Source organism: Herpailurus yagouaroundi, unplaced genomic scaffold (assembly GCF_014898765.1).
Source record: "Herpailurus yagouaroundi ecotype Mexico unplaced genomic scaffold, PumYag 190, whole genome shotgun sequence".
NCBI classification, from domain to species: domain Eukaryota; kingdom Metazoa; phylum Chordata; class Mammalia; order Carnivora; family Felidae; genus Herpailurus; species Herpailurus yagouaroundi.
In genome coordinates, this window is record NW_024412421.1 from 33,321,283 (window position 1) to 33,344,118 (window position 22,836).

The window sequence follows — 22,836 nt, forward strand, 5'->3', positions numbered from 1 at the left end:
TGGATGGATGGATGGATGGATGGATGGATGGATGGATGGATTGGTGGGTGGATGGATGGGTAAATGGATGGGTGGATGGATAGATGGATAAATGGAGGGATGGAGAATGGATGGGTAGATGATGGATGGATGGAAGGAAGATAAATGGATGGATACATGGATGGAGGATGGATGGAGAATAGATGGAAAATGATGGGTGGATGATAGAGGGGTGGATGGATGGTAGGTAAATGTAGCTGTGGACATATTGCTAAATCTAAGGATATATTAGGGCCACAGTACACACTGTGAGAATTCCTGTAATAATACCACCTTATTCCATTTGGAGACATTGGCTCGCACACTAAAAGGGTGTTTTATGCCATCCCCTATGGTATGTGCTCCAGACATTAAAAAAGAAGTGTCATGGGGGAAATCGGCACAGGTTTTTCCCACTTAGACATGGCCTAAATATCAATTTTAAGATCCATCTGTCCATCCATCAGATCTTCATGCATCCAGTACTGTGCTATGTACTGGGGATCAGGGCTGAGTCATCCAACAGTTACTATCGACATGGCATCCTCAAATCATAAGGAAAAAAGAACTTTCAGAGTCAAAGAAAATTTTGGTTTTTTCCCTCACATAAAAAAAAAAAATTTAAGCCCACGAAAATCTATTATGGCAGGAGGGACCAACGAAGGTGAAAGTACCTAAGATCGACAAAAGATGCCGCCGTGCTAGAGATGTCCTGGAGAACAAAAGAGATCGGTGCATCCCTACCCTTCTGGAACATCAAGCAAGTAGCAGAATCAAGCATCAGTCAACAAGCCAGTCCCTCTTACGGCTCCTGGCTAGCCACATCTCTCATATTTCCTCTGCCCTCGCCTTTGATGCCTATATTTAAGACCTACTGCCTATATTTAAGACCACCGATTCATTCAACAAATGCTTACTGTGTCCCCTGTCTGTACCTGGCATCATGTGAGGGGTCGGGGGGAGACAAGGCAGACCACATACGGCCTCCAGCCCCCTCAAATCGTGATCTGTCCTAGGTGTTCATCTCAGCAACGTGAACCTCATCTGCTTTGACAAAGCAGCTTCTCACCTCTGTGCTGGATGTAGCAGCATTTCTACAGGATGGATGGTTCCCAGCATCCTCTGGTCTCAGCGCTCCGTGTGCCTGCATAATTGCCCACCTGGGGTCCTAAGGTGCCAGTGTCAGAAAAGACACAAGGACAGGTTATGAGCTGAGGTCTGATGTGATCAGTAGGGACAGAGAACCGGTCATCGGGCTCTGGACCCCAGCAGGGGTGAAGGACGGACCTAAGTGATGCGGGTCTTGAGTAACAGAACTTGTTAAAAGCAGCGTTTACAGGAATCCACGAGACGCGGACTTGACCTTTGGTTCACTGAATGACTCTGGGCTTCCCTTGCTTCTCTGTGCCTATTTCTTCACCCATATCTGAACGTTCTTGACCTTGGACTCTATCATGCTTCTCTCAACCCAAATTGCATACTAAAATTATCTGGACAGGGGCACCTGGGTGGCTCAGTCGGTTAAGCATCTGCCTCTTGGTTTTAGCTCAGGTCATGATCTCATGATTCATGAGATCTCATAACCCCACAGCAGGTTATGTACTGACAGCATGGAGCCTGCTTGGGATTCTCTCTCTCTCTCTCTCTCTGTCTCTCTGTCTCTCTCTCTCTCTCTCTCTCTCTCTCTGTCTAAGTAGATAAATAAACTTAAAAAAAAAAAAAAAGAATGATCTGGACAGGTTAAGAAAGTACAGAATCTCACACTTTACCCCAAACCCACTGAATTGGAATAGAGCCTGGTTACTTAAAAACAAAACAAAACAAAACAAAACAAAACAAAACAAAACAAAACGCCACTGAAAAGATTCTAATGTGCAAACAGCTGAAAAACCATCTATCTAGGCTTACGCTTAGGAATTCCATGATTTTTGTGAGAAGGAGGGAAAGATAGAAGGAAGAGCCTCCTTAGACAGAAATCAGGTCAACTTCCTTGTCTCCCGGAGCCGTATCCATGTGACAGCGTCTTCCAGACCTCCCTGCTCTGGCCACTTTCCATCCTGCCATCATGTTTCAAGAATTTCCCAGCGTCCCTTTCAGAGAAAAGGAAACAACCCACCCGGGTTTGCTGAGGTGTGGTAGACAAATTAGTTCGCGTCCCCGCCCCATCCCCCCCAAGGCATCAAGATTAAGGTTTATGATTAATGATTTGCAAGTCAATTAATCAGCCACCGCTTCTGAAACCTCATCTCTCAAATTACTTTTCTCTGAACACAAGGGCTTTCTGACACTGTCTCACTGTCTCTAGATTCACTTGGCTACTAATTGAAATTCCAAGATATTTCTTCTTGTTGTCAGCTTATTGGTATTACTTGTCTGTAAAATATTTGCAAACAGATTACTATTCACGTGTAGTGTGTCAGAGGTAAGCACCAAAACAATACTTTATGCTTCCAGCTCGAAGGAATGTGCTAATGATAGCTCGTGAAATTCTCTGTCTCTGGGAAAGCTGATTTTTCATTCATTGATTTATTTCCACCACACCTACTTGCAACAAGTATGTGAGATGTATTACAATAAAAACACAGGTACAACAAGGCTTCAAACAACTGATTTATATGTTTCCGTAGAAAACGTTTTGTTTTGTTTTGTTTTGTTTTGTTTAAGTCATGGGGAAGGAGTGGGACTTTCTTCCTTCGAGGAGATGGTGCGGTCCAGCAGAGGCTGTGGAGTCCGACACGGGGGGGAGGAGGGGGGGGGGCTCCAGTTCCAGTCCCTCCACACGCCAGGGAAACACACACTGGCTCCCCGGTTACCTTGGTTACCTTGTGGTTTGGGGTAGATGACGCTGCAAGAGCAAAGGCAGACAGAATTGCATAAAGGCTCAACCTCCATAGACGTCTGTCTCTCCTTCAACAACAGCTCCCAGGACGGTGTTCTTCTCCTTGTGGGGACTCAGGACCCACGCTCCTCCCCCCGTAGCCGTACCCTGCCCTGGGGTCCTGTGGTTGCCTGGGTTCCGATAGAGGGCAGGAGAGAGGCACAGAGAAGAGACCGCCGCCCCCAGCTGGCAAACGTCACATCTGGCCACATCCAGTAGGGGAGAAGGCAGTCTCATGGCCTCCCCTAAGTACAAGGAAGGCAGAGGGAGGGAGCGGACCATCTGCCAGCACAGCACAGCTCCGTGACCTGCCTGCATTATTGTTTACTGTGAAATGAGGTGATGCGGGTAACGTACCCACTACCGGGCCCACGGTACGAGCCCCGCAAAGGGTCTTTGCTGTTCTTTCCAAAGAGTGACAGTAACCATCTGCTCTGTTTGCAGTTTCAAGCCACCGTCGAGGAAGGAGCCGTGGGGGTTATCGTCAACCTGACAGTGGAAGACAAGGACGACCCCACCACGGGCGCATGGAGGGCTGTCTACACCATCATCAACGGAAACCCTGGGCAGAGCTTCGAAATCCACACCAACCCTCAGACCAACGAGGGCATGCTGTCCGTCGTCAAAGTAAGGGCGCTTCCGGGCTCCTTCCCTCCACCAGGCAGAGGGCCTCCCTGCTGGGGAAGGTCAAGGAGAAGTCAGCCCTGCTCTCCTCCTCTTGGAATTGAAAACAGAAAAAGGGGCTCACAGCTTAAGGGTGACCTTGTATCCTCACAGCCACGAAACCAAGCTGTTTTACGGGTTCTAGGAAACTCAAACTTACGTGTAACCTTCAAAAAAATCCCAAACTTAATTTTTAAATGAGATTCTCCACACATCTGATCGTGAATTATCAAAGATGTGCAAAAATGGGATATGTGAAGGTTTTTTAAAGATCTGTGATCAAAACCGTGGATCATTACAGGACGCCTGAGTGGCTCGGTTGGTCGAGCGTCCGACTCTTGATTTCGGCTCAGGTCATGATCCCAGGGGCGTGGGATGGAGCCCCGTGCTGAGCGTGGAGCCTGCTTAGAATTCTCTCTCTCTCCCTCTGCCCCTCTCCCTTGTTGGCACATGTGCTCTCGCTCTCTCTCTCTCTCTAAAAAAAAAACAAAGAGAGAGAGCGAGATCATTACATTTGTTCTTGGTCTTTCCTTAGCACAATCTCAGTTATTCACTTAAAAACAGGAGATAAAGGGCGACAGACTCTTAGCACCTGTGCAAGTGTCCTGGGGCTGCTTTAACAAATGGCCACAAACTTGGTGATGTAGGGCAACACACACTCACATTCTCTTACAATTCTGGCGGCCAGAGCACTAAAATCAGTTTCACGAGGCTGAAGTTGGCAGGACTGGTTTCTAGTAACACAGGCACGGGCGGAGTTGTTAGGAGATCCTGGCACTGCCCTCCCAGTGCACCCACCCGTGCACTTTCACAAGTCGTGAAAGTCCCAAACTCACGCAGCCTCTGCCTGTCCTCTGCGGCTAGCCTGGGTCTATACAAGCCGTCGGACAATTTTCCGAACCTGCGGCTGGAAGACAGTATTTGGGTGAATATGCATCCCCATCATAAATCCTGGAACAGCACAGTCGTCCCCGTTCTGTTTGCTGCAGCTGGAGGGACAGAAAATCCAAGAGAACCAGAGTCATGAAGGCGCGTCCTCCCCTCCCCACCTTCCCACACGGGCCCTCGCTGCTGAGTCTGAAACGTTAGCACGCAGAAGCATCGCCAAGGATGCTAGTCCCGACCCAGGTTCCTGGGCCCACACCACACCTGCTGGGTCACCATGTGAGGGAGGGAGGTGTTCACCGAGCCCGGCCTCGCAGATGACCGCTGCGGAGGGCGAGTTTCCACCTGCAGATTCCGCGACACCTGGGGCTCCCTCTGGGCCTCAGTTTGACCAGTGAGTGGGCTTCCTTTGCTTCAGAATTGGGATGGAGACTCCGCCTCCCTCCGGCTGCCTGCCCCGTGAATTCCTCCAAAGGGCCTTGGACTCTCTCTGCTTCTCAGTCCACCAAGGTCAAAGCCCCCCCGGGCAGCTTTCTGCAGGAAGGCCTGGCCTTGTTCCTGCCAGTGCACGAGTTAAAAATGCCTTCAGGTCAAGTACCCAAATGCCAGGCTGATAGCGGCTTAAACACTAAAGAGAATTTAATGATTTCCATAACTAGATGAAGGTAGGCCAATCTAGGATTGACTGGCAGCTCAGGGTGTCAGAGAGCCATCAGGGGGCACAGCAGATGCCTCTGGCTTTTTCCTCATGGTCATAAAACGGCTGCCAAAGTTCCAGGTAGCACATCTTCCCGCTGCTGTGTTCTAAGGCTGGAAGCAAGGAGACAGCCAGGCAAGAAAGAGAGAGAGAGAGAGAGAACTCTCAAGTGCCACCCCCCCCCTGCCGCCGCCTTCAGGGAAGAAAATATCTTTTCCACTGGTTGACCAGGCAACTTCCCATGATGTTTCATTGCCCAGATAACATATGCCCACCCTCAGCTGCAGGGAAGGCTCTGCAATCTAAATCTGGCCTTTGGGGCTTCTGCAGGAAGAGATGGGGAGGGGAGCACCGGGGAGGGGGTGGGGGGTGGTCTTTGGGCAACCAGCCATGAGCAGTCCCGCCCTAACAAGTTGGCAGTCCACATACGGAGGAACCAGCAGAAATTTCAGGACTGTGTGGTTCCCAGGGGAATCCTACCTCCCTGCAGGACCAAATCCTAACAGTTCCAGAAAGCAAGAACCTGTCTCCTTGTAAAAGCTTCTGGTCAGGAATGCTCTTAGCTGCTTTGTAAACCTATTCCAAAACTGTCAGAGAGTTACCCTTTTGGCTGAATATAATCCACCCTGTATTTTAAGCCTGTTTTCTCTTTTGTCCTCAGAGGGGAAGGAAACATCCAGAAAGCCTTGATCCCCAAAGCGATAATAGGCTTAAAAGTCACTGTAAGATCACTTCCAAATCCTCCCTCTATCAGACAACAAACCCCAGGTTCTTTAGCGAGGGAGCAGGCCCCTGGAAAAGCGACTGTGTGGTTAACACGGGAACCATTAAACCCTGCAGGACACTGATCCACACCCACTCTTGACCCTCAATGAAATATTAATTGAATCGAATCTCTGTAACTTTATTGGAAGTGTTTTCAATTTCCTCCCATCCCTGACACAGAGACCCTGCACCAGACAAATCACATTAATGAGGTCACATGCCCGAGACAAAGGAGGGTTTCTTACTCCAGCATGACCCAGGGCAGGGTACGAGAGCAGAGACCCACGTTTTGCCAGCTCCCCAGTGGCCTGGCCCGGGGAACGCGCAAATGGAATCACTACAGCCTAATTCCGCCCAGGGCAGGTGGGGTGAGCGAGCGAGGGCACTGCCCTGCAGAAAGGCAGCATGCGACTCACTGCCCCTCTGCCCTGCCTCTGTGGCACTGTTCCAGTGTTCTGCCCAGGGCATGTCGGCCTGGGGACGTACTTGGAGACGGGCTGGCGAGCAGGGCCTCCCATCTTTTTCTTCGTGGCCATCTTACCAGCTTCTTCTTACCCTGGCGGCTCCAGACCAAGGTCTGTGGGAAAAACGCACCGCAGCTCCCTAGCCTCTCCCAGGGTCCCTTGCTCCAGTGCTTACCAGGCCAAGATTCCGGGAAGGGCAGGGACAAGCGTGCAGCAGCCCACGGGCCCAATGGTGACCGAGCACCAGGGCCAGACCTTGACCTGCACCCCTCTGTATTGGGGAGCGAAGGTGTCCCTTGCACACCTATGAAGCTGCGTTCCATCCCAGTGTGAACAAATCGGCCCAGAGTGGAGCAGAGGACCAGGTCCCCGTCTGCATCACACTTGGTACAAACAGCGGTTTATTATTGGCTCCGATTTTCTCGTCAGGCTTCCGGGGCCAAAACATCCCTCTGTGCCACTTATGTGCTGTGTGACTTTAACTGAGTTATTCAACCTCTCTGAGTCTGTTCCCTCATCTACAAAATGGGAATAAAAACACCCACTATCACGAGGTAAAGTGAGGCTTGGGTGAGGTGATGCACACAGGGCACTCCAGGCACAGGCAGGTGCACAGTAAGGGATAAATAATGTCATGGCAAATAGAGACGCGTGGGGGTAAAGATCAAATATATATATTATGAGGGTCAGAGGGCTCTAGGTGCCCCACTGTTATGGGTCAAATTATGCCCCCAAAGAAGAGCTATTTTGGAGTCCTAATCCTCAGACCCTGTGAAGGTGGCCTTCTCTGGAAGCAGTCACTGCAGATGTGATTAGCGAAGATGAGGTCATGGTCGAGTGGCGGGGGGGAAGGGGGTGCCCTAGGCCAGCATGACCGTGTTCCTGTAAGAAGTCGGCCGTGTGAGGGCAGATACACCCAGGGGAGAATGCCGTGCGATAGCAGAGGCAGAGAAGGGAGCGGCACAGGGACGAGGCAGGCTCCCCTAGAGCTTTCTGAGCGAGCACGGCCCTGCTCGCATTGGACTCTGCACTCCTGGTCTCCAGAACTGGGAGACAGTGGATTTCTGTCGTCTTAAGCCACCCAGTCCTTTGGTACGGCCGCCCTGGGAAACTGAGGCACCACCAGACTCCCTTACGAGGTCGCGGCTGCCACTCCAGAGCCTCGAGTGCTGGTAGATCACCGTCCTAGCCTCTGCTGCCCAGCAGAACTGCCCTTACCAAAAGGGGAGCCCCCCCAGCCAGGAAGGTTAGGCCCTGCCAGCTGGAGAGAGCCTGCCGCCTGGGCCTGCTCTCAGGGGCAGGGTGGTGCAAACGACCAGCCCCTGCCTTGAGATGGGGCTGACCTACTGGTGCAGTGAAAGCGCCAGGACCCCCGTGGCACTGGGCTGGAGCTGGGCTCCAGCGGGGACCACGTCCTGGCTCGTTCCCTCTCTTCTGAGAAGGTACGCCAGTCCATCGTACTCAGAACCCCTGCCTCAGGCTCTGCTTCCAGACTCAGCTGGAGTCTCGGGGAACCCAAATAGAGATCTCTCTCTCTCTCTCTCTCTCTCTCTCTCTCTCTCTCTCTCACACACACACACACACACACACACACACACACATCTCTGACAGAAACATACATGCACATCTAACAAATATATCGAATATGTAAATCCATGTGTATACATGGTTAATGCTAAAGGCACCCATATACTTATCCAACATGAATACACACACATAGAGAAACACACACTCCAGCCGTACTGTTCAAAGGCCGTGCGTAAATAATCCAGGCCACCTCCACCGGAGATTCTGATCTTCCCTCCCGCCTGGTCTGCCCTACTCCATCCTGCTGCAGGTGGCTCGGGGGGCCCTCAAACCCAGGCCCAGATTCTGCTGTGAGGAGCCCTCCGAAGCTAACAAACCAAAGAAACCCCCGCCTGGTGACATTTTCATCGTGGTGGAAAATTACGTCGGGCTAGATTTCGGATTTCACACATGTCCGTGTGCTAGTTAACTTGACCTCCAGAAGCAAGCTGCGCTGCCAGGAGCCAGAGCTGGTGTGAGAGAAGCCCTCTGGCCCTGAGGTGCACCCCCCTCGGTCTGCCCTGCACTGGGGTGGGGGAAGGAGGCTCCCGGAGACAGAGCTCCTCCCGTCAGCCCTGCTCAGAGCGCCGAGTGCAGGGTGGTCCCGACCCAGCGCGCCAAAGTCTTCCCCCTCTTCGGTGTCCTACCTGGGATGAATGACTGTGTTCCCAGCATGGCGATCCCCTGGCCCCTGTTGGAAATGGACTTCCCTGAGGTTGCGTATTTAGCGCGTCACTCGGGATGGACAGAAGTTAGAAAGGGACGGAGCAGTGAAGTATTCTTGTGTTACCCAGATGGGACCAAATAACGCCTGGGTAGCTCCTAGGTGCCAAGAGCTTTGTATCTGTTAACTTGGAAGGTCCCCCCGGGAGTTGTTACAGGTGGGGAGGGTCCCGTCCCGTTACAATCAGGAAGCACTCCTGCGTCGGCACGTCAGCCTTTCCTCTGCGTGTGCGCGCCCGTGTGCGTGCCCATGTGCGTGTGCGTGCACTTCTGCACGTGTGGGGAGCGCTGTGTGCGTGTTGGCTGCGATCGTTATGGAAGGTTACCACAAGTCAGTCCAACTCACCCAGCGGGTTTCAATCCCAGCTCTCGCCCCTGTGGGGCTCTGCCCCCACTTCCCGTGGCCCTTACAACCTGGGAGGTCATTTGCTTCCTTCTAGTCGAGTGTGAATCAACTCCGTGCACCTGCTTTGGTCCTGTCCTCACAGCAGGAGTATCCATATGTCACGGGTCTGAGGAGCTGGCTACTCATTCTCCCACGAAACATTAGGGAAATAACTTGAAATAAATAACGTGCCCTCATCAGACCTGAACGTCTCCCCACGCACCCCCAGGGACAGGAAATGTCACTCCTACATCATCTAGTGGTTTGGGAAGGGAGTGGCCAAGTGACTGTCATCTGGCACATTCTGTGATGGGCAGGACCACCTTATGAATAGTGTCTACAGTGGGGCTCCTTTGACATGATCTGATTTCCTCTGCACAGCAGCTGGGAGAGGCGGGTCCTACGAGACCCCTTTGCAAACTCACCTCGGTGGACCCCATCTCAGTGACCCTGGGGCCGGAACAGTCCACCATCATGTTGGACGGTCCCTGGCATGGCCGTGTGTCTGGTCATCACTGCCTCCGCCCAATATGTGGCCACTGAGCCCCCAAGTCATGGTGACAATTGAAAATCCCCTCCCCCCCCCACACACACACATTTTCAAATGCCCTCAGGTGGGGAAGGGCCCAGAGGCTTAATCCCACGTGTTTCCAATCCTCTCCAGCCCTTTTCCCTACGAGACGCCGTCCCGGGAAGCGTGCCTGTGCCAGAGAGCTGTAGAGACCCCAGCCTCAGACCTTGCGGCGAGTGAGAGGGAAACGGTGCAAATGGGACTTGGGGACTTTTCCATTCTATCTCCCATGGTAACAGAGGCAGGGCTGCCCCGAAGCTGGCAAAGCTTAGGCTTGAGTCGTTCATGCCCCCAACCCCCTCCGAGTGGCGGCGTCTTGTGGCTACAGGTCCCAGGTAGGAAGCCTTTTAGTGTCAGCGTGGCCAGGGCGTCGCCTAAAGAGATCGCAACGGGGGACCCCAGGTCTCTGGGGCTCACGTAATGTGTTGTCATTTATTTCTTCATCTAAAAAAAACCAAACACCTTCCATCCCGATTTTTGTATCTGTGTGCTTCGTATTCCTTTTCTTAAATTTTTTTTTCAACGTTTATTTATTTTTGGGATATAGAGAGACAGAGCATGAACGGGGGAGGGGCAGAGAGAGAGGGAGACACAGAATCGGAAACAGGCTCCAGGCTCCGAGCCGTCAGCCCAGAGCCCGACGCGGGGCTCGAACTCCCGCGAGATCACGCGAGATCTCGCGAGATCGTGACCCGGATGAAGTCGGACGCTTAACCGACTGCGCCACCCAGGCGCCCCTCGTATTCCTTTTCTTAAGGGGGACCCCAAATTGCATGAAGGTTGGCCCACAAATCCTGGACCCGTCCCTAAACATCCACCCCGGCCCGTGGGATGTCAGAGTGCTTGGTGCAAAGGCGCCTGCCCTTGTAGCAGATTCGCATGCTCAGCCTCCTCCCCCTGCTTTCCAGCCTCTGGACTACGAGATCTCCGCCTTCCACACCCTGCTGATCAAAGTGGAAAACGAGGACCCGCTGGTACCCGACGTCTCCTATGGCCCCAGCTCCACGGCCACCGTCCACATCACTGTCCTGGATGTCAACGAGGGTCCGGTTTTCTACCCGGACCCCATGATGGTGACCAGGCAGGAGAACATCTCTGTGGGCAGCGTGCTCCTGACCGTGAATGCCACGGACCCAGATTCCCTGCAACATCAAACCATCAGGTGGGTGAGCGGCTCCCTAACCGGAGGGCGGAGGCAGGCAGGAGTTGCGTTTCTTTTCCGGATGCAGGCCTGGCTGTCCGGAGCAAACTAGCCTTACGGTAAATTTGTTAGTGATCTGGGCGAGTGGGAGGCACAGGGCACGCTGAAGAGCTCCTGGCCGATCGCGTCAGGACCAGGCTGACTCTCCAGGGATGCTGCCTCCACACCTGACGGCGGGGAGGAGGGTGGCCTCCGGGCAGTGTTCCCAAATGGCCAGAGGGGTCTGCCAGTGCCAAGCAGAGGCTCTGAAAAAAAGAAAAAGGAGCCACCACGTCTGGCCCCCCCCTGCATCTCAGACACCCGACCCATCGTCTCGCCACCATGACTTTGGAAGTCAGCACCGGCTGACTCCACACACAGATAAGGGTATTGCGAATTCAGAGAGGTTCAGTACCTAGCCCGAGGCTGCCCAGCCTAGTAGCAGAGGAATCAGACTAGAAACAGGACGGTCTGCAAAGTCCGTGCTCTGTGCTCAGTGCCGTGGACTCAGAAGCGTCAGAGCGGGGGGGGGAGCAGACATTGCCGGTACTTAGAAAGGGAACGTTGGGGTTAGGTTTCCGACAGATAAATGGCAAGCCAAACAAACAACAACAAAAAATCGTCTTCACAATTTCCGTCTTCGTTTCTTGGGCTCTGTCCGGTGCTTAGAAAGAAGGTGTTGTCGTGACAAGATTTAATTAAATGATCGTTACTTAGGGTACTAGGCTTGACCGGCTGCTCTCGCTGGTACCGTGTTTCGCAGCAAGCTGAAATCGACGTGCAGGTCCAGACGCCCGCTCGTCTCCGCACAAGAAAGGTGTTAATCTTTCTTTTCCCAAATCTAATCTTCTTCTCGTAGGAGGAACAGAGAATCAAGTATTAGATGCACTTCTAATAAACACGTGTCCTATTTCCCTGATTTGAAACACCTGGAAACGCGTCCGGGTCTCCACACAGCCACTTTACCGCGGAGCGAGCTGGCAGACGAGCGGCTCGCGTTAGCTTCCAATCCCAAAAGGGGATTTATTTTCACAACAAAACTTTCTGAGCCAGATGAACTAGATAAAGGTGCGAACTGTACCAAATCCTATAATAACGTGACTCTGAAATCGCCCTCTTTTTTCTCTCTCTTTCTCCTTTTCCTGCTGGGTACCTGGCAGAGGAGAGATGCAATTTAAATATCAAAGAGGAAGCTTTCCTTAAGTCCTTAGGTGGGAAGCAGGCAAATGTACAAATTTAGGGTGTCTTTAGGGAAGCTTTCCTGTCACTGTGTATTTCTACAACAGGAGCAGAAGAGGGGACTTTGGGTGGGGGAGAGAGCAAACTTCCACGGGCTTGATGTTCCTGAACCCAGGGCTCTGCCCTTGCTGCGTGACTTGGGACGTTGCCCGTCTTGAAAGTGGTAACTTGGTGGGGTTGGGGGGACAGATGCGGTGACAGACAGAGAGCTGGGCCTGTCCAGGTTCTTTGTTTGAGACCAGCTCTGGCTGACTTAGGCAAAAGGAGGAATCTGCTGGTGGAGGGCTTATTGAACATGTTTAGAACGAGGCCCGAGGGGCACCTGGGTGGCTCAGTCGTTAAGCATCCTACCTCGGCTCAGGTCATGATCTCGCGGTTCGTGGGTTCGAGCCCCACCATGGGGCTCTGTGCGGAACAGCTTGGAGCCTGGCACTTGCTTCGGATTCTGTGTCTCCCTCTCTCTTTGCCCCTCCCCCACTAGTACTCTGTCTCAAAAATAAATAAACATTTAAAAAAAAAAAAAAAACAGGCCCGAGATAGCACAGGAACTCGGGCATTGCAGGGTCTCTAGGGGATGGGAAATGATGGGTTGGCACAGCCCAACCTCACAGGGAGAATGAACCACCTCCCGCCATTTCCCACGGCCTGTGCCCCTCACCCACAGGGGCTCACGTGCCGGGGGGCGGGGGGATGTTGCCTGAGCTGCAGTCAGGAGCCTCCCGACTCAGGGCACCTGACGGTCCACGGAGATGATGCTCTCACATGCGGGCGGCTGACGGGGAGGGAGGAAGGAGGTCCCATCCTGTGGGTGGAACGTGGAACTGGGAAGGTGGGCCAGACCCCAGAGAGCAGGTCCAGCAGATTGAGGGAGGGACGGGATTCTGGTCTGCAGAGGGAGGGGGTACTGGCAAGAGCCAAGCCCCTGAGACGTATCAAGACCAGGGTACGAGCCACTGGAACAGGGTACAGGCGTCCCCCGTTCTACCACGGGTGGGACGTCAGTGGAGAAAAGCCGTGTGTTGATCACTGGAGGGGAGGCTCGAGGGAAAACGCACAAGTTTGGAACGCTCTGAAGAGCTTCGTGTTTCTACCGTCCGTCACTACAGATATGACCCGTGTCGTGAGTTGCCAGGACCGTCCTCGGAGTGGCCTAGCCCAAGGCGGCCTCAATTGATGGGGACGCGGGGACTCAGCATGAGAACGCAGGTGCTCAGAGCATGTCCTTTTTGTATCTTTTGGCTCTGCTGTCCCCCGCGGTCGGCCACATCCTCAGCCACGTCTGTAGGGAGACGAGCATTGCTGGTCCTCGGCCCCAGCGGCATGCTTCCCAATCGAAAGTTCAAGCCCAGGGCCAGGCTTGGGTCTCACAGAGCCCAGTTGGACACACGGCCCATCTCTGAGCCCCACAGAACAGCAGGGGGGTAGAGTGTCCCCACCGTGGGCCCCAGGTCCCATCACGACCACCAAAGGAGTTCAGGGGGCTCTTCCCAGGAAATGAGAACGGATGCTGTGTCATCAGGACCCACAGAGTCACTGTGACCAAGTCCAACTTTTGAGTCCCCTCAGGAAATACCACTGAGGTGTCTCTCTGTGGCTGGTTTGCCTAAGAGTTCTAGCATTTACAAATTGAGCTGAGCAGTGTCCGGAGAAACCCATCTTCCAGCCTTGAAGCAAAGTAAATGTGTGTGTGTGTGTGTGTGTGTGTGTGTGTGTGTGTGTGTGTGTGTCTCTCTCTCTCTCTCTCTCTCTCTCTCTCTCACAAGCTTCTCTCTCTGGCCAGACTCCTCACACACATCCCTTCCTGCTGGGGCCACACAGTGGCCCAGAAGTGCCCCCCGTTTCTCAGCCTGGCACTGACCGGGCCCCCCTGCTGCTGGTTCTGAGCTCACCCAAGGCACGGACAGCCGTGTCGCTGACAGGTTGAGCCATTGTCACAGGAGCCTTTTGGGAGAAGAGGTCTGTTAATTACTTGCCGCCCTTGATCCGACACACTGAGAAGCGCTGTCCCTGAGGGGCTGTGTGTGCAGGGGGTGAGGAGGGCGGCAGGGTGGGGCCAGCCAGGCTGGGACCCAGGTCTCTGACGACCCACGCTTGGCTGCCCAAAATTCTCCAAAAGGCACGGTGACCTTGTGAGCGGTCCTGTTATTGTTGTCTTAGTGATGCTTTGGGGAGCAGGCATGGGAAGAGGGAGGGAACCCTTCATCTCAAGGAGCGCTCTGAGTTCAGATGACAGAGGTGCACATAAGATGCTGCTCCAGCCGTCCTGCCCCGGAGGGTGTCCATCCCGTCAGAACCACTGCCTTGAGTTCTGCCACCATGCAGCTCGTGGCACGTGCCCCTGTCTGTGTGTGTGACTCTGTGTGTGTCCGTGTAGCTTTCTCTCTGTGTCCCTCTCTGTTTGTGCCTGCCTCCCTTGGTATAGCCTTGGCTCTGTCTGTCCCTTCCTCGTCTCCCTCTCTGTGTCTCTGCCTCCCTCTCCCTGGCACCCACCCCATCACTGCCTCTCTGTCTCTCTCATCCGCTCCCCGCTGTCTGGTGTTCTGCCCCGTCCCCTTGCTCCCCTCTCTCCTCCTCCCCCTCCTCCCTCCCCCTCCTCCTCCTTTCTCTGCCTCTCCCCGCCACCACTTGGTGAATCTCTATCAATATTGCATTCCCAGATGCTCTGTGACCCCGCCCCAAAAACCCTACTTTCGTCTCAAGTGACTCACCAGGCACTGGGAGCCTTGACAGGCACGTGGCCTCTTCCCTGAGGGCAGGCTCCCTCGCCCTCAAAGCAGGACACCTCCTCCCCACCCCCAGCCCCCACAGTATTTAGGAACTTCTAACTAATTCCCGTCCTGTCTGGCATCCCGTCTCCCATGATGCAAAGTGTGTCTCGTCTCGGCCCCACGTTGGCAATGCTGGCCCCCCGCTAGGGATGCTTTCATCACACCAGGGAACAGTAAAGTCTGTGAAAGGCGCCCTGATCTCTGAGAAGCCGGCAACGCTAAAGACAGGAGGTGTCCAGGCATCAGAGTGAATACTCTCACTAAAAAGCCCGAGTTATTAAGACTTGTTAAAAAGCCCGTCGCATTGCGCTCTTAGCCAAATCAAAATGGACATCAGTGGGCTGGTGACAGATGAAATTCTTCTTTTTAATGACTTGTATCTTCTTATCCTTATTATAAAGTTAAGATAGTTCATGGAGGAGACTTTGGAAAAGGCAGTTAAGAATAAGGAAGATGATAAAGAATCCGTAATAGCTCCTATAATACCCTCTTAACAACTTGGGTATAGCTCCCTCAGTCACGTGTGAGGGGGCTTCCGCTTTTATTACCGGAATTGGCTCTCATCACCCGTCCTGTTCTGGAACCTTCTGTGCCTCCTTCCCAGTATATGGCGAAGAGCTTTTCCATGTCAAGACACAGCCATTATTATTAATTGCTTGATAGTATTGTCTTATTCTATTACATGGATGTTCTCATTTATTCATTCATCTCCTTGTTACTGGATATTTAGAGTGTTTCCAGTTGCATGCAATCATTTTTCTAAAAAGGTCAGTGGCCATGCTTATAGCTAAATTGTCTAATGCATCATTAATTTCCTGAAGAATTTTTCGAAAGCTCTTCGAGCCAAAGGATGCGTATTGTTAATGCCTTTTGTCATCTAAAATCTTCTTTGTTTTTTATACCAAAATTTATATTGTCCCTTATGATTTGAATCGATGTCATGATTAGAAAGCTCCTCTGCTCCCAGGTCGTGTGGATACTGACGTGTTCTGAAACAGAGCCCCTCTCTCCCCACCACCCCGGCCCCCTCCAGACAATGCTCCTGCCTTCTGGGGGAACCCTGTCCCCACGTCTGTGAGACAGGAGCCAGACATTTCTCCGTGACATTTTGGGGTCTGTAATGAGGAGCAGGCTTGTGCAACGGAAACTATTGGCTAATTACTGTCAGAAGGAGCAGCTCAATGATGATTATGCAAATATGGGAATGACTGCCCGACATTCTCCAGCAGCGACGTGAATAGCAGGGACTAACCCCGGCATCCTGTCTGTTGATTTCGCTGCCCTGGGGACGCAACCAGCAGCCCGATCCTCTCGAAGGGCTTGAGAGGACTTATTTCACTGTGTTGCATAATCAAGGGATTTCTGCTGAGGCGACCAAGTAGCAATTCCAATTCTGAACATCTTTCATACAGGGCTCATCCTGTCCAGGGGCTGCGGTAAACCACTCTGCAGCAGGGACTTTTGTCTACACACTGAATATATGAGATGTGTGCGGAGGAGAAACGTTGTCCCCAAGGATGTGAAATGACCTATCACTGCTCAACATGTGTTTGGAAAGGATCATTCATCCAGGGAGCTCTGTGAGGGTGTGTTGAGCGGCACCGTATCTGTGAGGATTAAGTCTCGCTGAAGACAATAGGAAAATTCAAAATGACAGTGGCTCAGAGAAGATAGGAGTCTATTTTCTCTTTCTCACCTAAGTCCAGAGTAGCCATGGCAGTGTGCAGGGTGTGGATGGCAGTTCCTCAAAGGTGTCAGGGGCCCCGGATCCTTCCTGCTCACCATTCAACCATCTCCAGGTTGGCGTCCCCTTCCTCGTGGACTGTGAGGGTTGCTAGTGCACCAGCTTTTGCATCTGCATTCCAGACAGTGAGATGGGAGAAAGGGAAAGAAGGGAGTCTCCTGTCTTTGAAGGAGATTTCCTGGAAGTCAGCCCCATTTCTGTTTAAATCTCAATGGCCAAGATTAGTCACGTGACCACACCTAAGTGCAGGGGACACGAGGACAGGGGGTCATTTAGCTGGAAAGAACACAGCTTTGGAGACTGGGATTCTTTAGGAAGGAAGAAAAGAAGTGTGGATAGCATGAGGTAACTGACATTTCTACCGCGAGAATCTTTGAATATTGAAACTTTCTACATAATAAAAAAAAAAAAAAAACACAGGATAAACTGAATTATTTTTAAATTTCTTTTGTAATGTTTACTTTTGAGAGAGAGACAGAGCATGAGTGGGGGAGGAGTCGAGAGGGAGGGAGACCCAGAACCCGAAGCAGGCTCCGGGCTCTGAGCTGTCAGCACAGAACCCACCGTGGGGCTCCAACTCACGAACCATGAGATCGTGACCTGAGCTGCAGTCGGATGCTTAACCCACTGAGCTACCCAGGCGCCCTCAGGGTAAACTTTAAAAGTTACCATGTGCCACGATACTCGATTTTTACACAATCGACATAATAGATAAGCGTGTTGTGAAAAACAACTGTTTGATAAAAGCACAAGGATTAAAGCTAGTCTTTCGTTCGTTCGTTTATTCATTCACTGAGTTTGCTTAACGGTATTCATTAAGAGCCCAGTGGGGCCCTGACGCTTCTAGCTGTCATGTGTTCACTCGTGCAAGAAACGGTCTCTGCCTACAGCCTCTGGGGAACTTGCAGTCGTGAGAGCAAGAGCATGTCCTCCCTGGGAAAGAAGGAAGGGGGCAGGAAGGCAAGGAAGGCAGAAGATAAATGGTTTCCTGGGGAAGCAAGAACCAGCAGTCCTTAGCTGGGGAGAAAGAGCTTGCGAGCATCACTGTGGTCTCGCTTGTCAACAGATTCCTGAATTCCCCAGAAAGCCCGCTACCCCCCTGCCTCCGTCTCCTGGGAATTGGGTGCCAGCCCCCACTGGCAGAGATGTCCACCATCCACCCCCCTGCCCCCTGAGACACGTGCTTGGGAACGATGGTACCGGGACTAAAACGCCTAGCGTTGTTCTCTAAAAGTTCACCCAAAGCACCGCCACCAAAGCCATTTAGTTCCTAAAACCCTGTAAATGAGACCTTTCTCATCTCCCTTGTTGCTGATAGGGAAAGCGGAGCCTCTGAGCCCCCCTCTGTGGGAGGAGAGCGGGCAGAGGTGTGCGGAGGCCTGCTGAGAGCCCCGGGGGGCTTTGCTGGCACCCACTGAGCCCAGGGAGGCGGCCCTGACCTCGCGACTGCACTCCCCGGGCTCTCTAGACCTTCAGCACCATCTTTCTCGCGCTTTACTGTCATCCCCGCCCTAATCCCCCAACGTCCCCAGTACCATTACAGAATTAAGCACTGCAGGCCCAGCACCTGGACCTTCAGGTTCTCCAGGGACCTGCCAAGGTGCCAGGAACCCGAACATCCAGCCTGTTGTCTCCACGATTTGAAAAGAAGACAACAACGCTGAAATTAACGAATATCGAGCGCCGAGAGCATCGCGACAACCTTTTCAAATTTACGATCGGCGAACCCGTCTTTACCTTTGCAGGCCGTCTGTAGAGCCCCCTCGCAGGAATGTCGGAGCGTGCACTAGAGAAACCATAGGGGATTGTAGATGAGACTATTCCCGGTCGCCAAATAAGGCCAAAAGCAAAATGTATTTGCAGGGTGGGTACATTCCAGGCTATTTGGTAAGACTTGGGCTGAGGCCACCACAGGCAGAGAAGATTCTTCGAGGCTGGAAATTTTTGAGACGGTCGCCGCCCGGCCAGGGCCAGGCAGATGGGCGAGCTCGGTAAACAGGCACAGATTGGTGGCAGCCGGGTTGCAGCTGTCTGTGCATAAACGTGTTTGTGCGTAAGCAGGCGTCGTTTATCGGTATTATTATTATTATTCACCTTCCGATATCGACGAATGCCCACCACCCATGACGGCATCTGCACGTGGCCTTGTTTTATTTTTTTTTTAATTTTTTTTCAACGTTTTTTATTTATTTTGGGGACAGAGAGAGACAGCGCATGAACGGGGGAGGGGCAGAGAGAGAGGGAGACACAGAATCGGAAACAGGCTCCAGGCTCCGAGCCGTCGGCCCAGAGCCCGACGCGGGGCTTGAACTCACGCGAGATCACGCGAGATCTCGCGAGATCGTGACCCGGCTGAAGTCGGACGCTCAACCGACTGCGCCACCCAGGCGCCCCCACATGGCCTTGTTTTAAACCAATCCCAGGAGTGAGGGCTGAGCGGGACAGACAGGCCTTGGACTGGACTTCCCACGGCCAGATGGGTGGCAGTCGGGAGCCACGCCCATCAGCCGGCCCTTCTTCTGGAGCCTTGATCCAAATTGAGCCTATGCTTTGAACGCAGAATAACTGAATCAGACCCGGGTTGGATCCTCGTCTCTCTGAACACTGCTTTGCCCACTTGTCCTCATGTCCTTGAGCCTTTTTTCAGTCGTTTCCTTTCTTCTCCCCTTTCGGACATGGAGGCCTTTTCGCTCCGGGGTAGAGTCCGTTCATGGGCTCAAGCGGGTACAGGCGGCCCCGTGCAATGATGAAAATTCAGCCCCCAGTGACTTGTTAAAATGCCCCGTTTCAGTTTGCGCTGCTATTCGTGCAAACCCTTTTAACACCTTGTTTAATCTAATATGGGAGCCCATTCGGAGCAAATCACCAAAATGAGGGTAAATCGGGTGAAAAACCATGGGCTGTCTACGGGACATTTTGTTCTGTATCTTCTAAGATCTTTGGAAGCAGATGTCAAAACTCAGTCCACTTGGAAGTGTGGATTTTCTCATCACTGACATTCTCAGGAACACACAAGCTCAAAATGTATAGTAGCTTACCATTTATTGGGCCGGAAAACGAAGCTTTCGGGCTCCTTTTTATTTAAAAAAAAAAAAAAAACAGATTTCAAAACCAGATTTAAGAGTTTCATTTGGGGTGACTCCCACCTGTTAAATTTTAATCAGAAGTTAAAGGCTAAATAATAACAATTCTACCTGGGGAAATTAACCGAAGAGCCTCCCTCTACTAAAATATATTATTAACGCTTCATCTTAATTAAATGTGGCTACTGACCTCGATAGCAGGATTTGGAGTGAGGTCCTTTCTGTTTTGTTTTGTTTAATGAATGATTCTTTTCTCGAGTCAACAAACAGAGCTTGAAATGTAAATGGATTGTTTACAGTGGCGCCTTTGTAGTTTTTAATTAAAGGGTTGTTCTTCCATTGGAAGTTTATGGTGGCAATACATTTTATTGCCTACTCCGCTGTAGAGTTTTTAATTATTTATGTAAATGTATTAGCACAGCTGACTCTTATTTTCAGTGGTCAGATTTTGTGTTATGAAGATGCCAGTGGAAAACAAGGTCTAATAAATTAAACAACCGAAGTTTTAAAGATTTAACATCTTCCGCGGCTAAAAATAGAATTCTGGCTTTTATCATGATCCAGGGGTGGAAGGTTTTCATTATTAACCTCAATTAGAGGCACTCGATTCAGTTGACATGAAAAGAGCTGACCATTTGGATAAACAATGGAAAAGTCATTTTACAATCCAGCCGCCTTTTTAACATCCGTCTACACGGGTTGTCCTAAATCTGCCACGGGCCAGACTTTCATTACTGAAAGCATGGTTTTGAATTGGTTATATTTGAATATAATTATGACGGTCATCCTTGCCTGCCTGAGAAATTAATTCTCATAGCCAACATACAAAATATTGACAAACGCTAATATGGTTTCTTGCCCACCGTTTTCTAAGCTGTTAAATCTGCTTAGCTGGGTGTTTTGTTGTCCTTGTTGTTTTCATTTTAATAAAGGCGTTTGCAATAGACCAGCGTTGCTGCAGACGCTCCCCGTATCATATTGATTGAGAAAGCCATACGTCTCAGGATGGCAAGAGAAGTCAGCCGGATGGACAGGAGCAGGCTTATTTTATGAGTGCACTCTGTCCATCGCCAACACCAGGCAGCCCCCGAACACATCTAGGGGGGGGGTCTCGTGAAGGGCTCATCACGACCTTAGTACTAACGCAGGTAAATAACCGTAGACAGCGAGCCACCTAGCTAATTCAAGAAGCGTGTTTCAACAGCAGCTCCCAGTTTGCATTTTCAAGTGATGAGGCTCTAAACTGTCGTCCTCCCACATAGTTTAATTCAGGGGGTTCCTTGTGTATCCTAACAATGAGTTTCAGGAGAAGATCAGACCTGGTAGAGCCGGCTCGGAACAGCCTCGCGTGCCTGTGCGGAGTGGGGCCTCTGGATCTGGACTAGGGTTGGGCTGGGATAAGCCAGCTCGTCAATTGTTGAATCATTCATTCATTCCACAGGTGTCTGACGAGCACTCACGACACGTCAGCCCTTTTCTAGGCACTGGGGACACAGCAGCAACACAAACAGTTAAAAAGATGTGCCGTCATGAAGATTATAGGCCAGTGGCAGAGGGGGAGAGGAAGCAAACAAGAAAACAAATGAGCAAAATGAATAGCATAGTAGTGGGCGGTCAGTGCAAAGAAAGAAAAAAGGCAGAGAAAGAAGTGAAGGTCTGAAAGTCTAGATTCCAGGAAAGGACTCGCCCATGAACTGAAGGAAACGGTTGAGCCGTGCACGTATCTGCGGAAGAGTGGTCCAAGCCAGGGGCAGGGGGGACGACAAGTGCAAAGGCCCTGAGGCAGGATGTGCGGAGATATGAGATACAGGGGGTGAGATATCACTGGGTCTGGTGCACAGTGGGTGAGGTGGGGAGAGGAGATCAGAGGTGCACAGGGGTAAAGCTTTTATTCTGAATAAGACAGGAAGTTAAGCCGTGGTGGTTTTAGAGAAGAGTAAGTGGGGAGGGGTGGTGGGGAAGGGAGACGGCAAGGACCAGTGGGGAGGGTCCTGCAATAAGCCAGGTAGGTGAGAGGTGGCACGGCTTTGGACTTCGCGTTGGCGATATGTGCCGTGAGAAGCAGGCCTTACTGAATGTGTCTGGAAGGTGATGGCAGTCAGGATGTGCGGACCAACCACGTGTGTGAGAGAGACACACACACACACACACACACACACAGATGCCCAGGTTTTTGTCCTAAGCAACTGGAAGATGGGGTGGATGGTTATGAAGCAGACAGGCTCACTAGGGAAGGGACTCGGAGGAGGTGTCAGAAACTCAGTTTTTTTGTTTGTTTACCGTTCATTTATTTTTGAGAGAGAGAGAGAGAGAGAGAGAGCATGCGTGGGGGAGGGGCAGAGAGAGAGGGAGACACAGAACCTGAAGCAGGCTCCAGGCTCCGAGCTGTCAGCACAGAGCCTGACACGGCGCCCGAAATCCCGAACCGTGAGATCGTGACCTGAGCCGAAGTCGGACACGTAACCGACTGAGCCACCCAGGCTCCCCAGGAACTCGGTTTTGATGGTACTGAGTTTAAGGCAGAGACAGGGAGCAGGGATGGACAGCAGGCAGGGTCTGGGCTAGACAGAAAAGTCTGGGTGTCATCCACGTCCACATGAAACTTAAACTCCCGAGTCTTTGAGATTCCCCCAGAGGTGAGGAGGCCCAGGGGTGGCCCTGCCTGGCATGTTCTACATGAGGCCTGCCTCCTGAGAATAAGTGAGCCAGCTGCAGTTAAATACAACAGGTGCTCTTGCCCGGGCAGCCAGACCTCAAAGCAGCACAACCAGAGTCTACACAGGCACCACTTTCTGGACCCAGGATGGAGTGGACACTCAGCCAGCGGCCGATGAGCCTGGCTCTGCCCGTCTCCTTCTCTCCGGCCACCAGCAAGTCGTGCCCTCTGCCCGGGTCCAGTCCTCCGCCGCGGTCACCCTAAGTTCGCCTGTTTCTTACAGCCGCGCTGATGTGCTCGCGGTCACGACAGAGTAGCTGGCATTTACTTTGTCCCAGACTCTGTTCTGTGTGGCTCGTATGCTCGGTCACATGTAATTTCCCAACAACCCTGTAAAGAGGGTGCCTCGGTTACCCCTCTTCAGAGGTGAGGACGGTGAGGCTCAGCGAGATTCAGGAACACCCCCAGAGGCACACGGATTCCCACACAGGAACTCTGTCTGTGGGACATACCTCGCACCTTCCTGCTCCTCTGCCCCCAGACCAGGCTCT

The 22,836-nt window shown here is 52.0% G+C and overlaps 1 protein-coding gene across 1 annotated transcript in view; it reads left to right on the forward strand.

Moving 5' to 3' along the window:
* CDH13 (cadherin 13) overlaps positions 1-22,836 on the forward strand; it is a 1,040,036-nt gene that overhangs the window by 933,014 nt on the left and 84,186 nt on the right. The window contains exons 9-10 of the mRNA XM_040443437.1: positions 3,341-3,523; positions 10,524-10,777. Of these exons, the coding sequence (XP_040299371.1) occupies positions 3,341-3,523; positions 10,524-10,777 (437 nt within the window). The remainder of the gene's footprint in view (positions 1-3,340; positions 3,524-10,523; positions 10,778-22,836) is intronic.